This window comes from Microcaecilia unicolor, chromosome 7 (genome assembly GCF_901765095.1).
Source record: "Microcaecilia unicolor chromosome 7, aMicUni1.1, whole genome shotgun sequence".
NCBI classification, from domain to species: Eukaryota; Metazoa; Chordata; class Amphibia; order Gymnophiona; family Siphonopidae; genus Microcaecilia; species Microcaecilia unicolor.
The window spans coordinates 45113124-45127684 of NC_044037.1; the positions used below are offsets into that span (position 1 = coordinate 45113124).

Here is a 14561-nt window from a genome sequence, read left to right on the forward strand (position 1 = left end):
GAGAACACTAAAAAGTCATCTGTTTAAAAAGGCATACCCTACCAATCCAACATAAATGCCTGATCTCTGCAACACAACAAAACAAAACACGTAACGGACATAACACAATTCTCCCGTTGCACGATTCCCTTATGTGGTTGGACCACATGAACTTTAATCTTATCTCAACATCACTATGTATTTGTTTACACCGGAGTCTGCAAACGCATCTCCAGTACTATGTAAGCCACATTGAGCCTACAAATAGGTGGGAAAATGTGGGATGCAAATGTAACAAATAAATAAATAAAATAAATATTTCAGGGGTCATTCAGTGCAATGTCTTCTTTCTATAATAAGTTTCTGTGTGTGTGGAGGAGGGTTCCTGTTAGCATATGTGTGACTAACTGTCTTTCCTGAGGGGGGGGGGGGGGGGCTGGGCATGTTATTTTGGGGAGGTGAGTGGTTTGTTGACAGGGAAGTGGGGAGAGAGGGGGATTGGTTTGCTTGCTTTTGTACTCTTTATTCTGTGATGCTGGATGCTGCTTGCCTACTTTGGGGGTGCCTCTGAGTGGATGCCAACTTGCTTATTCTGTTCCTTTGTGGTGTCCCATATGTAAATTTCCCTGGGGTGAGGCTGGGCACCCCAGGGATGCCTTAAGGGATTACTCCTTTTCCTTTGTTCATCACCCGGAGTCCTGGTTAGTATTGTGGTGCCCTGCCTTATCACATGGAATGACTCTGGAATAACTTCCCTCATTAAATGTTCCAAGATAATTTCCCTTTTGCGACTTTATAAGGCATCCATTGCATGTCTCCAGGAAACCAAACTTACTGATGGGGAACATGCCAAGCTGCGACTACAATGGGTGGGTGAGTGTTACTATTCTTCGTCTGGGGGAAAGCAGGGAGGGGGGTGTATCAGTCCTCATAAAGAGGGGGCTTGCCCTTCCATATCAAGCTGGTTGCTAGGGATGGTACTGGTCACAATGCGGTGGTTCATTTTAATTATCTTGGGCATATTTTTTATCTCTGTGCCTAACCAAGACCTGGACTTCGAACAAGTTTTTTCCCACCATTCTGGCTAAGGATGGATCCCGGGTTCATCACCACACAGATATAGCTCGGGTGTTTTAATGACTACTTTTCCCAGATGTGCACTGAGGCTCTGACCGTCCCTGGTCCCATGGCACTTGACTGTTTGTAGGACTCTAGTCTCCCACACCTCTTGCCCGAGGCACAAGAGCAACTTGGTGCACCTCTCCGAGCTGTGGCGGTCCAGGAGGCAATAAAAGCACTGGCTAGAGGAGCAGCCCTTGATTCCGATGGTTTTTTACATGGAATATTATAAATTGTTGTCCTACCATCTTTGTGCGCCCCTTACCACTTAATATGAGTCTACAATCTCCCAGGTTGGCCTCCCCCATACACTAATGAGGCCTTGATTACTTTAATTCCAAAACCTGGTAAATCTCCTGATAAACTGGAGTCTAATCGACCCATTTCTCTATTAAATGTAGACACTAAAATCTTAGTGCTTATGTTGGCTGATAGACTGGCAGTGCACATCCCAGTTTTGGTGGGAGACTATCAGGTGGGATTTGTCTGGGGCCTACAGCTGGTGTTGAATGTTCATTAAGTCCTCCTCTCTATAGCGCACAGTAGAGTGACTCAGGAGGCCCTGCTGCTTGTTAGCCTAGACGCCAAAAAGGCATGTGACCAAGTTCACTTACTTGTTTCAGGTCCTCAGGTATGTGGGTTTGGAGGGGTGGTTTTTGCAGGCCACACAGTCTCTGTACCATGCTCCCACAGCAGCTCTGTTGGTCAATAGAGCTCGTATGTCCACTTTTACAGTGAAAAAAGGCACATGTCAGGGTTGCCCCCTCTCCCCCTTATTGTTTTTATTATACCTGAAGCCTTTGTTACGTATACTCCATCTTCACCATGGAGTCTTGGGTATTACGATGCCGGGCCTGAGCGTCAAGGTCTGGCTTTTGCAGATGATCTGCGCCTTACTCTCACAAACACTCAAGCATCTCTGCCCAATTTGAGAGCCTTGGATGAGTTTAGTGTTTTTTAGGGGTTTCGCTTAAATCTGCAGAAGTTTATGGTGCTGCTGATACGGCCCTCTCTAATAAGGAGGAATGGGTGGGGTGACTTTTCCTTCCAGTGGGCGCCGGATATATTTAAGTTGTTGTTACATTTGTACCCCGCGCTTTCCCACTCATGGCAGGCTCAATGCAGCTTACATGGAGCAATGGAGGGTTAAGTGACTTGCCCAGAGTCACAAGGAGCTGCCTGTGCCTGAAGTGGGAATTGAACTCAGTTCCTCAGTTCCCAGGACCAAAGTCCACCACCCTAACCACTAGGCCACTCCTCCCCAGACTTATCTCACCTATATATGCTCAATAGGGGGTCTTTGAGATTTACTATGCTACAAGTCTTGCAGGGTTGGAGGGTGTTGCCCATATCCCAAATTGGTAGAACTGCACTTTACAATATGATCTTTGTTCCCAAATGGAACTATGTATTTCAGATACTACCACTCTTCTTACAGTACAAGGATGAACAGTGTTTGTGGAAGTCTTTATCCCTTTATTTATGGAAGGGCATGTGCGCTCACCTTCCAATCTCTCAGCTCATGCTTCCTTGCAAGTAGAGGGGGTTTGGACCTTTTGAATATCAAATTATTTGCTGTAGCCAGTTGTATGCACCATCTCACTGATTGATTCTGAGGTACCCATCTTCAAATCTCTGCTTAAAACTCACCTCTTCAATGCTGCCTTCGGCGCCTAACCGCTCGAGAAATATAAAATACCCCAATCTATTCACCCTATCAGATTAACTGTTCACTCGTCCTCTAGATTGTTCACTTGTCTTTAGTTTGTTCTCTTGTCTTTTAGATTGTAAGCTCTTTGAGCAGGGACTGTCCTTCTATGTTTGAATTGTACAGCGCTGCGTAACCCTAGTAGCGCTTTAGAAATGGTTGTTGTTGTTGTTGTACTCATTTCTTTTCCTGTACAGCACAGAGATTCACATGTTGTGACCACACCATTTTAGCTATTGGCCTCAGGCACCAGTGGGTAAGGCACGGACACCTCCATATTTTGCACTTTTATTTTCATCGGTTCGCAGAACCTGGCGGTGACTCTGCAGATGTCAAGGCCTATTTGGGGAAGTGTCTCCTTTATTGCCCATCGTCGGAAATGCAGCCTTCCCTATGGGAGAAACTTCATCTGCTTTCCGGTGGTGACCCACTGGAGATATCCAGTATCTTTACCATGTATTGGAGGACATGGGATGTCTTAAGCCCCTCGAGGACTTGCGAATCCCTAGGGGTCCGTCTTTTCAGGATTTTTTTGCTTATACTCAACTGCAGCATTATCTTAGAACCTTGCATATTGCTTCTTTGACTGCTGAGGTAATGGACCATTTTAACAAAATGCTTGTTTTAGATGCTCAACTTTCCATTTCCCTAAAGTATTACCATGGCTACCTGAGAGATAAACTCCCGGACAAGGATTACTCTCTCTCTTGGCTCACAGATGGTCAGAGAAACTTCCTCGGGCACCACATGCTACACAGTTGAAGGTTTGTCACTCCGATATTTACAGTTTCACTGAGAACACCACTTTGTGGGAATTATAATATAAATTTTTATTGCAGCTGTGCATTTCTCCATACAGGACATTTTGAGCGACTTTGAGATGGTGAGATCGGATGATAGGTGTCCCAAGTTCTCAACAAGTGGGGCACACTTAGGCCATATGTTTTGGTCTTGTCCTCCTATTTATGCCTTTTGGACTCAATTGGCTTGTCACGATTCTCAGCTCTGTAAGTGTAAATGGACTCCTTCTCTGCTTCAACTTTTGATGTCTTTTCTTTTCAGGGGCAGTGGTGTTCAGGTTTGCGAGTTTTCGTGGAAGGTTCTGTGTTGCTGGCAAAGGAGACAGTTTTGCAATTCGAAGCCCCAACGGTATTACATTGAAGATCAGCCATGATTCTACACAGTGCCTTGGAGTGTAAGGGGATATCAGACTTATCCTGAGTGCAGACAGGTTTCTAAAAACATGGGCACCTGTTTGGGACACCCTGACTCCGGCTGCACATAGTCGGATTTTGAACACGTAGGAGCAGCACATTTGCGTTTATTAAGAACATGCCATATTGGGTTAGACCAATGGTCCATCTAGCCCAGTATCCTGTTTCCAACAGTGGCAAAAACCAGGTCGCAAGTACCTGGCAGAAACCCAAATAGTAGCAACATTCTATGCTACCAATCCCAGGACAAGCAGTAGCTTCCCCATGTCTGTCTCGATAGCAAACTATGGACTTTTCCTCCAGGAACTTGTCCAAATCTTTTACAAACCCAGATACGCTAACCACTGTTACTACATGCTCCGGCAAAGAGTTACAGAGCTTACTATTTGTTGAGTGAAAAAAATATTTCCTCCTATTTGTTTTAAAAGTATTTCCATGTAACTCCTTGAATGTCCCCTAGTCTTTGTACATTTCAAACCAGTGAAAAAGTGATGATTCACTTCTACTCATTCTACACTATTCAGGATTTTGTAGACGTCAATTATATCTGCCCTCATCTGTCTCTTTTCCAAGCTGAAGAACCCTAACCTCTTTAGCCTTTCCTTATAAGAGAGGAGTTCCATCCCCTTTATCATTTTGGTCTCTCTTCTTTGAACCTTTTCTAATTCCGTTATATGTTTTTTGAGATACGGCAACTAGAACTGAATATGATACTCAAGGTGTGTGTGAGGGGTGGGGGGTGGGGGGGGGGGAGGTCATATTATTGTAATTGTTCTGGAATTATATTAGAATGTTTTGTGGTTTGTGGTTTGCATTTGCTGCCAATAAAACTATATTTGGAAAAACAAAAAAACATTTTCTCCAAATATCCACAAATTGTTCTTTTATCACATAAATGCATCCTGGAACCGTACACCACATAACTTAAAAGCTGGAGTTTAAGTTTTTCACAGAAAAATATTCAAAAACTCTGGAAATTAACAATTTAGAATACTGGATGTCTGGAGAAAACCCAAAAACAATGTTTTTGAAACTGAAAAATAACTTTAAATTGTATTTGAAAATGAAAAATTATGTTATATCTTTTGATATGAAATGAGCCAGATATAGGAATGCTCCTCATCTGTATTGATGTACACTAGTGAAAGGATTTATAATGAGCCACTGTAAATGTTTAATTTAGTTCTTATTTTATTTGCAGTTACCTGTAAATTACTTTGCTGCTTTTGTTGAAATTTGGTATATTAAATTATAATAAGCAACCAAACTAAGATATATCTTTTCTGACTTCTGTTTGAAAAAGAAAACACACCAAAACACATTTTGCAATAACTTCCTACACAAATCCATATTTATTTACACAATAAAAATGTCTTTTCTATGAAAAACTTAACATTTCAATTGTTGTAGATGCCTCAGTATATAAGGTTTTACTGTCTCTAATTACAGAAAATTCCCACAAGTTGCTGCAGAGCTGGAGCACAGGTTTAGAGATTGTTCTATGGTGCACAATGCACTGCTAGTTCAGGAAGCATCTGACTTTTAGGCAGGAATAGGCAATCACCTAGACTGCAGCTTCTAGGAGGCAGCAAAGAGCAGCTGGAATAAAACAAGATAAGTCTTGACAAGCAACAAACTGGAAGAAATAACAGGAGGCAATTTCACAAGCAGGGAGAGTAGGCAGTTTTCAAATAGGCAGTTTCCCCTGATTATTGTGGGATGGGTGGTGCTAGGCCTGAAGTTAATTGGCGGGGGCCCATGGCTAAAGGTTTGCAGTATCCTTGCACTGCCCTGGTCATACACCACAATATACCTGTCATAGCAATGTCAAATGCATGCCTTTACCACAATAAGAAGTTCATAAGGGAGAGGGGAAGAGAGAATGAAACTAGCTTCTCAATCATTATATTTAAGTCCTGTCCAATAAGTCTAATGGATGCACTTCCACCAGCTACACATATATGAGACTGGCTTTTGATTGTGCAGGGGATGCTGCATTTGACATGCACATTTCCTTTTCTAAAGGGGTCCTTTACTAAGCGGCAGTAAGCACTAACGCGTGCTTCCCATATGCCAAAATGTACTACCAAGGGGCCATGCTCTGCCACCCTGCGGTAAGTCTGGCATCTTCACATGCTTCCCCTGTGCTAAAAAATACTTTTTTTTCTACTGAGGGTGTGTTTGGGGGCATAGAGTAGGCGTGCCCAGCGCTAATTGGTTAGTGTAGCTACATTGCCGCACGCCAACCAATTAGCACATGGTTAGCAAGTGAGCTCTTTCCACCTACTAAAAGGTGTCTGTAAGGGCTCACACGTTGATTTGGAAATTAGCGCCTGGCCATTAATAGGAAAAATGAAAATGCGGTCATTTTAGAGTTGCGCTAAAAGGTGGCTTTCACTATGATTAGAACGGGGTCCTAAGCGCACAGTAAAACCTTCATGTTAATCATGACACAGGCCACCTTTTAGTGCACCTTAGCAAAAGGGCCCCAAAATGCACTTTCTCATCTAATAGGTTTTAATGGGCACCAGTGGCGTACCAAGGGGTGCGGTGGGGGCACTCCACCCCGGGTGTCAATGGGTGTGGGGGGGTGCTCTGCTGGCGAGTCCAGCTCCATCCACCCGGCAGCTATGTGGTGCGGCGCCTCGCATCTGCGCTGCTGTAAAAGAAGAAAATCACCTCGTTGGCCCATTCCTTACTCTCTCTGTCCCGCCCTCGAGGAAATAGGATGTTACATCAGAGGGCGGGACAGAGAGAGTAAGGGAAGGGCCAACGAGGCGATTTTCTTCTTTTACAGCAGTGCAGAGGCGCCAGGTGGACCGAGCTGGTAAGACAGGTGGGGACTGGGACTGGGGGAGGGTGCCATGTCGCCTGGGTCAGGGGGGGTCACGCCGGGGGGGGGGTGCCATGTTGCCCTGCAGCCAGGGGGGGGGGGGTGCACGCAGCAGCGATCCGCCCCAGGTGTAAGTGAACCACGGAACGACACTGATGGGCACAACAATGGAACAGTGCATGTTAAAACCTGTTAGTACTCACAACAAAATGAACCCAAACATAAACACCTACTCAAAAAGTTTACAACTATTAATTCAATTATACCAGCTTCCTTCCCTGTGAAGATCAAGTGACCTCAACTCATTCTCTCCTGAAACAAGGCCACACAGAAAGACACAGAGATATTCTTTTATTTTTTTTACTTCATAAACCAACACTTAGAAGCTTGCTTGCTTACTTTGGGGGGGGGGGGGGTGCAAAGGAAAAAAAGTAATATTGGCAATGGGTGGAAGGGATCCTATTCAGTATTAACACCAGCGACATATGCACGAGCGCAACCCAAACTACAGCTATACTGGAAACTCAATTTTGTAAATGCTGGCTCTGAAATCTTAGGCTTCTGAATTTTAACTAGGTTCAATGTCATATATATTTTCCTGAAACCAGGCACTGGGACCCATGCCTCAAATGCTACATCTTTGCATCAGCCACTTAGAAAGCCCAGAATCTTTAGGGGCCCTTTTACTTTATTTATTTTTTGTCTATTAGATTGTAAGCTCTTTGAGCAGGGACTGTCTTTCTTCTATGTTTGTACAGCGCTGCGTATGCCTTGTAGCGCTATAGAAATGCTAAATAGTAGTAGTAGTAGTAGTAGTACTAAGCAGTGGTAGGGCTACTGCACGGATAGCACGTACTGAATCAGCACTACTGCGGAGCATCCTGAGGAGTCCCATGGTATTTCCTAGCATGGGGGCAGAGAGTGGGCATTCCCTGCAGCAAGCAGCTAGCATGTGGCCATTGCAGTGCACTGCCCAATTACCTCACAATTAGCACATGAGCCCTTACTGCCTACTAAACTGGTGGTGGTAAGGGCTCACTTTATGCCCATGCACTAATTTTGAAATTAGTGCATGACCATTAATAGCTGAAAGAGAAATTCGGCCTTTTTAGATCCATGCTAAAAAGTGGCTGGGGCATGCAGGAAACCCACATGCTAAAACTACTGCCACTTTTTTTTTTTTTTTTTTTTTTAGCACGGCTTAGTAAAATGACCCCAAAGAGCTGCCAGAGAAAGATCTGTATCTTTGGAAAGACCACTTCCCTCCCAGTAGGTCTCACAATTTCAGAATGCCTCCTCTCTTCCAAGAATCCGGGGAGAAGTCTTTCTAAAACTTCCCTCTTGCTTTCTCTTTTTGTGTCCTCCAGACTGTAAGCTCCACAGAGCAGGGACTGTTCTTTTATGTGCATCTACACAGCGCTGCCTACTTTTAGGGGCGCAGCAACAAGAAGTTGCAGCGCTCCCTATCTTTTCTGTGGCTTACTTTGTCGGAACAACTGTGATGATTGTTATGCTATTAACTTTTAAGGCGGAGGATGAAGCAAAACCTATCTGTACTTCAGTCTTCAGCAGCTATCGCCCTAGGAAATTGAATTGTTATGGCTCTAGGAACAAACTTATAGCTCTAGGAAATCAGGAGGACACCGCCTGCCTGCACGCTTACTAGTAGCGCTCCAGTCGTTGGTGACCGAGGGGAGGTGCTTCCCTCTGTCACTGACCAATGAAAGCTCAGAAGAGCGGCTGGCGGCACCCTCGCGGGCTCCTGGCAGGATGCCTGCAGCCAATGAGAGCCGCGGACCCGCCTGCCCCTCTGCAGTAGTGTGGTGAATGCTCGGCTGCTGAGTGCTGAGGAGAGTTGGTGCTGCCTCTGATCTCTGGTTATAAGGTAGCGCGCGCGCTCCCCGTGGCAGGCGCTGCCGCTCCTGTTCGAAGCAGCTGGCGCGTCTCGCTCTGCGAGTGCAAGAAAACCGGACTGTTTCTTTCATTTGTTACAGTGGTTTTCATTTACCGCACAGGAAAGTTTTTTGAGGTTTGGAAGTATCCGGGGAAAGTGACTTGGAAGGAGTTTCGCTGCTGTTTTAGAAAGCTGAAGGAGCAAAAGAAGAGCAGAAAGTTGTTGGGAAGCGGCGGCGCGAGCAGCGGAGATGCTGTGCGAGGCTCTGTTGCTCGTGGGGCTGCTGCTAGCGCGGAGTCGGGGGGAGCCCACTTGCCAGCAAGTGCGCGCCTCCTTCCACGCGCTGCAACCCGGTCTCAAGTGGGTGCCCGAGAGCCCCGTGCCAGGTGAGTGATGATGAGTCCTCTTTGGTGTGACTGTGATCTCCGCTGCCGTGTGTAATCTCTTCATAAAGGCGGCTAATAAAAGTCCAATAAATAAATCCGATGGGAGAATTTGAGAACACTAAAAGAGACGAATCATATGCAAATGCTCTGACGCTTCCTACTGTTCCTAAACTGCTAGAGCTCTAGATTAAAAATAGGGTTTGTAGAGCGAGAACTATGATCGGATAAATTAGTGCAAAAACGATGGTCAGTTTCGGGTGGAAGGTCTCCGGATTATACTTCTGCAGGATAGAATAACATCACCGTATTCCCTTTCATGTAAGAAGAGTATGATCGTGTTCGTCAAGTTGTCTTTGCTGAGAAAAAAGGATGCTAATGATAAGCCGCTTTTTAGTCCTTCAGATATTGGTTTCTGTGTTTTAGAGTTTACTCAGTATATATCTAAGTACATTTTGGAAGTCAGTGTAATGATCTGTGTTGGCTGAAAAGCGTGTGGGCGGCATTAAAGTGACTCCTAGTACAAGTACAAAGGAGAAGGATTATTAATTGGAAGTCATAATTCAGAACTTTTGATCAGAAGTAGTTTTTTTCCCCCCAGAGAATACAGATTCCTAATAATCCACAGATATAGATTCAAGGTTAGGTGAACAGTATTCCACAGTGCCTATAAGGACATAAGTGATGGTTAAACAGAGCGCTGCGAAAAGCAAAGCAAAAAAAGAAAAGTAATTTTGTAGAATTTGGAAATCTTGTACTATTTATTTATTGCATTTATACCCCACATTATCCCACCTTTTTGCAGGCTCAATGTGGTTTACAGAGTGTTGTAATGATATAGTCGTTACATGGTTTGAAATACAGTCGGTAGTAAGCTGAAGGTAAAGAGGGTTTAGATGGCAGGTGTTAGGTAAGGTCGTGTGAGAGATGTTTTTTTTATGTACTTGGGTGGTTTAAGGAATGATTTGAAGTGGGGTTTAAATAGATGGGGAATCAGGTATACTAAGCAATTCTTCCCACAGACATGAAGGGGCTTGATTAATTAATCTGTTTTGCCATTGACCAAGAATGGGAGAAAAGCTTAAGGGGCCCTTTTATTAAGCTGTGGGAAAAAGTGGCATTAGCACACCCTTATGCTGGTTTTTCCTGCGTGCTAAGGCCATTTTTACCACAGCAGTTAAATGGCTGATTTTCCATTTACAGTATTCAATTAATGGTTATGCGCTAATGTTCAGTAACTCAATACAGCGCCTGCTAGCTGTTAGATAACAACCACTGCTGCTCCTTGTGATCCTGGGCAAGTCACTTAACCCTCCATTGCCTCTGGTTCAAACTTAGATTGTGAGCTCTCCTGGGACAGAGAAATATTCAGTGTACCTGAATGTAACTCACCTTGAGCTACTACTGAAAAAGGTGTGAGCAAAATCTAAATAAATAAAATAAAGTATCCACAATACTTACAAATAACTGCAAAAGTGGAAGGTAATACCTCAGTGCTGAACATCCTAAACAGGACTAATGTCCAAACACAGGGGCTATAGTGATGACAATCACTGGCAACCTAACCACCAAAGCAAAACAACAACAAAAAACAGTGCAGAAAAAAGCACAAGGCAGAAAAAACTCCACTCGATATTATTTTATTTATTTATTTATTTGGATTTTGCTCACACCTTTTTAAGTAGTAGCTCAAGGTGAGTTACATTCAGGTACACTGAGGTGTGTGGAAAAACAAGTCTAACTGACAAAAAATGCCCAGCACCAAACAATGGTGCTTTTTAGTGTTTGGCCATCAGTCCTGTTTGGGGTGTTTAGCACTGAGGCACTACCTTTCACTTTTGCAATTATTTGTGAGTGTTGTGGTTACTTGTTATCTAATGAAACCTAGCTGGCGCTCTATTGAGTTATTGTATGTATGCATACCTGTTTACCTCTATTGTTTAGATATGCACTAATGTTGCCATTAGCAAGTGGGCATTGAAAATAATTAGTGTTAGGGCTCACGTGCTAATCCGGCAGTGTCACTGTTCTCATATTAGCCCTCTCAAGTCACTTCATCCGTTTCTGCATACAATTCTAACTGCTCTACAAGTGCATTCACTCTGTAGCTCCTCAGTAGGTCTCCACTCTTATCTCTTCTTACACTCCTCCCTGCCACTCCATGCATCAGGTAAATCTCTCTTATCTGTACCCTTCTCCTCCACTGCTAACTCCAGACTTGTTCCTTTTACCTTGTTGCATCATATGCCTAGAATAGATTTCCTGAATCTGTACGTCAAGCTCCTGCTCTGGCCATCTTCAAATTTAGGCTAAAAGCCCACTACTTTAAGGCAGCTTTTAACTCCTAACTCCTATTCACTTGTTCAGTACTCATGTCTGTTTTGTAATTCCCACTTTAAGTAATTCCCTTATCCCTCATTTGTCCTGTTTGTCTGTCTTGATTAGAGTGTTAGCTCTGTTGAGCAGGGACGGTCTCTTACATGTTCAGTGTACAACACTGCATACGTCTAATAGCACTATAGAAATGAGAAGTAGTAGTAATCTTGCCCAAATCAGCACACGATGATGTAAATGCACTAACAACTGTTTAATGCAGAAATTGCCCTCTTTTCCCCTTCATGGAAAAAATTAAAAAATTATTTTGCGTGTGGTTTGCACGCACAAATGTCAAACTTACTGCATGATGCCTGAACGCATCCTGTGGTAGACCCTTTTGATCTGCATTAGTGCCTAACGCTGCTTTGTAAAAAGGCCCTTAGTGAATTGGGCTCAAAATAATAAAAAAATCTCTTTACTAATGTGGCATTAAGAATATCAGTAGCTATGAGAAGAATTCCAGCTCTGGACACTCAGGATCAAATTCCAGAGATATGGTTAGAGTGTGCAGTCGTCAGTTTTTGCTTTTGTTCTTTTCTCTTTTACTATTATTATTTATTTATTTTTGTGAATATGTGCACGGTTGAATTAGAATTCTTATATGTGAAAGACAAATGTATTTAACATTTTTCTAAATACTGAATATGGCTAAGGTGGCCTAAAAAATGAATGGTAGAAAAAAAGAAAAAGAAACTGGCAGTCATGATGGTAATATGGGCTGAAAATACTTCTGAACTTGTAAAAGGATGAATAGGGAAAAGGAAATATGTGTGTCAACTGTGTTGCAAAAATTATAGGTTTTGACAAACACAGGCTGAAATAGTGTGTGAGGTGCCTGTAGAAAGCCAACTGGACTCCTGGATGCATCAAAGGGAGTTGTGACATATGTTATGTCTGAGAATGGTACGAAGGGACTGTAGAGCCACCTTTGGGAGTTCTCTATTCAGTTTGGCCACCTCATTTTATAATTAACCAGAAAACTAAGTGGCAAAATTTTAAGGATGAAAGATACTATTGAAAGTATCGTGGAGAACCACTCTAGGGAATATTTCTTTCTTTCATTTATTTTTTTTTGCTTGCTAGTTTCCTTCTGTTTCTTTCAGCTTCCAACTTAATCAGTACCAGTCTCTTTTCCTGGGTTATGAGGTCATAAGAATTAATTTTCAGCTACCTCATGTTCTTAACTTCCCCTCAAATCTGTTCCAGCCATTATTGCAGCAGCCCTCAAGTCAGCCACCCCTCTGAAACTCAGAATATGGTACACCCTTCCTTTGGCCAGTAGGTGTCACTATTGTACAGTGACTGGGATGCCCTCCTGATCAGGGGTTGTTATTATTGTATCTAGCATTCCTAGCCCTGGCTGACCCAAGGCATAGAAGCTAGGCTTATGAATCCCAGGTTTCCTAGATGGATGCTTATAGATAGCACTAACTGGGGCTTTCTGTTCTTTGGTTTTAAAATACAGGTTGCAGGATTTAAGAAGAAAATGGTGTGGATATTTGAGTATGTTCATGTGTGGAGACTGGGAAACAGTATAAAATAATAGCCATAACAATTTCTGAGCCCACAAGTTAAAAAGCGCAATTTTCAAAGCCATTTATGAGAGGACATTGGGTGTTTTTTGTAAATTGCTCTCCTTTGCCTGGCTAAAATGGATGCAGACTTCTACATCTGGCTAGCTGTCTGCAAACTGTGGAAGTGTTGTAAATGAGGAGATACTGGAATAGGGGAACTGTGCCCTCAAATTAAATTTTTCACATCTACCCATTTTCCACTAAATATTTGCTGCTTGAACAGGTATGCATTTCAGTAGAGATAGGAACAAGCTATGGCAAACTAATGGACACATCTGTCATCAGTCTCTCATCTTGCCCCCTTTTCTGCAGCCTGCTGTTCAGAATTGCCAAAGAGCACGGGATGCCTCTCAGCTGTGCCTAGGCAGCACAGACGGCTTTAAATCCTTTAAATGCAGCAATGCTCCATCAATGTAACAACTGTTAAATGTAAGCCACATTGAACCGAAACTCATTTTTTGGATAATTGTGGGATACAAGCATGGATAAATATAAATAAATAAATCTTACTTATCCTATGGAATAGTGTGTAAAAATGCAGGCATCATGAGCTTAGAATTATTGCCTGACTGAGGGGTCAATGCAGAAAGGCTCATAGTAGAGCCATGTGTGGATGTCTCAGCGTGTGGCTTCTACCATGAGCATAATATCGTGCCATGCAGATAGCTAAATATATGCAGATTTTATGCACATAAAACTTGCAGCTAATTGGGGGGGGGGGGGGGAAGTGTGTCAGCAGCTTTCTTGTGCATGTGTGAACAAAACCAAAAGTGTGAGCAGCAGTATCAGCATCTGTTTCTGCGTATAAATATGAGCCTCAAAAATATTTATGGGCAGGAAATTTTTGTAAGGCTCATTTTGGTGGTGAAGAACAGGCATCAAAGTGTGCTTTCACTTTTGGTTTTGTTCAAATATGCGTACATGTCTGCTACCTTCATTGGTCTTTGAAACTTGTAGGCACTTCTGGTTGCAAAAGAAGACAAAACTGACAGTTAATTCTTAAAAACTAGCATGAAATCCTCTCCGCTAACCCTTCTACACTGCCCCAGACCTGGCAAAAACTTTCTCGCATTATGCATGCCTCGGAAGCCACTGGTTCCTCTTTTGCGTTGCACAGAATGCTTAAATACACTAATTACTGTACATTTTAATGGGATGTACAGACATGTCTTCTGCGTAAGTTAAGTTGTGCACTCAACCCCATTCTGCATTTAGCACCCAATAATGTGTGCTTATACCTTACACTAATTGTACGGTCTGCATTGGGCCCTGAGCAGGGGGTTGGCAGCCAGCACCCTCACTGTGACTTTTCCAGTCCCTACCAGGGTTATCCTTAGGGATAACAATAACCTCTGAGACAAAAATGGCACCCTATTTCTTTTCGACACAGTCCACTCTTTACCTTGGTACACGTTCTCCAACCATCAGGTTCTCCTTGCTTCTCTACCAGCTTGCACCTCATGGGGCTAGCAAGAGTACAA

The 14561-nt window shown here is 43.2% G+C and overlaps 1 protein-coding gene across 1 annotated transcript in view; it reads left to right on the forward strand.

Moving 5' to 3' along the window:
• Nucleotides 1–8997: 8997 nt before the first annotated feature.
• Nucleotides 8998–14561, forward strand: part of GPC3 (glypican 3) — a 574913-nt gene continuing 569349 nt past the window's right edge. The window contains exon 1 of the mRNA XM_030209925.1: nucleotides 8998–9133. Coding sequence (XP_030065785.1) covers nucleotides 8998–9133 — 136 coding nt within the window. The remainder of the gene's footprint in view (nucleotides 9134–14561) is intronic.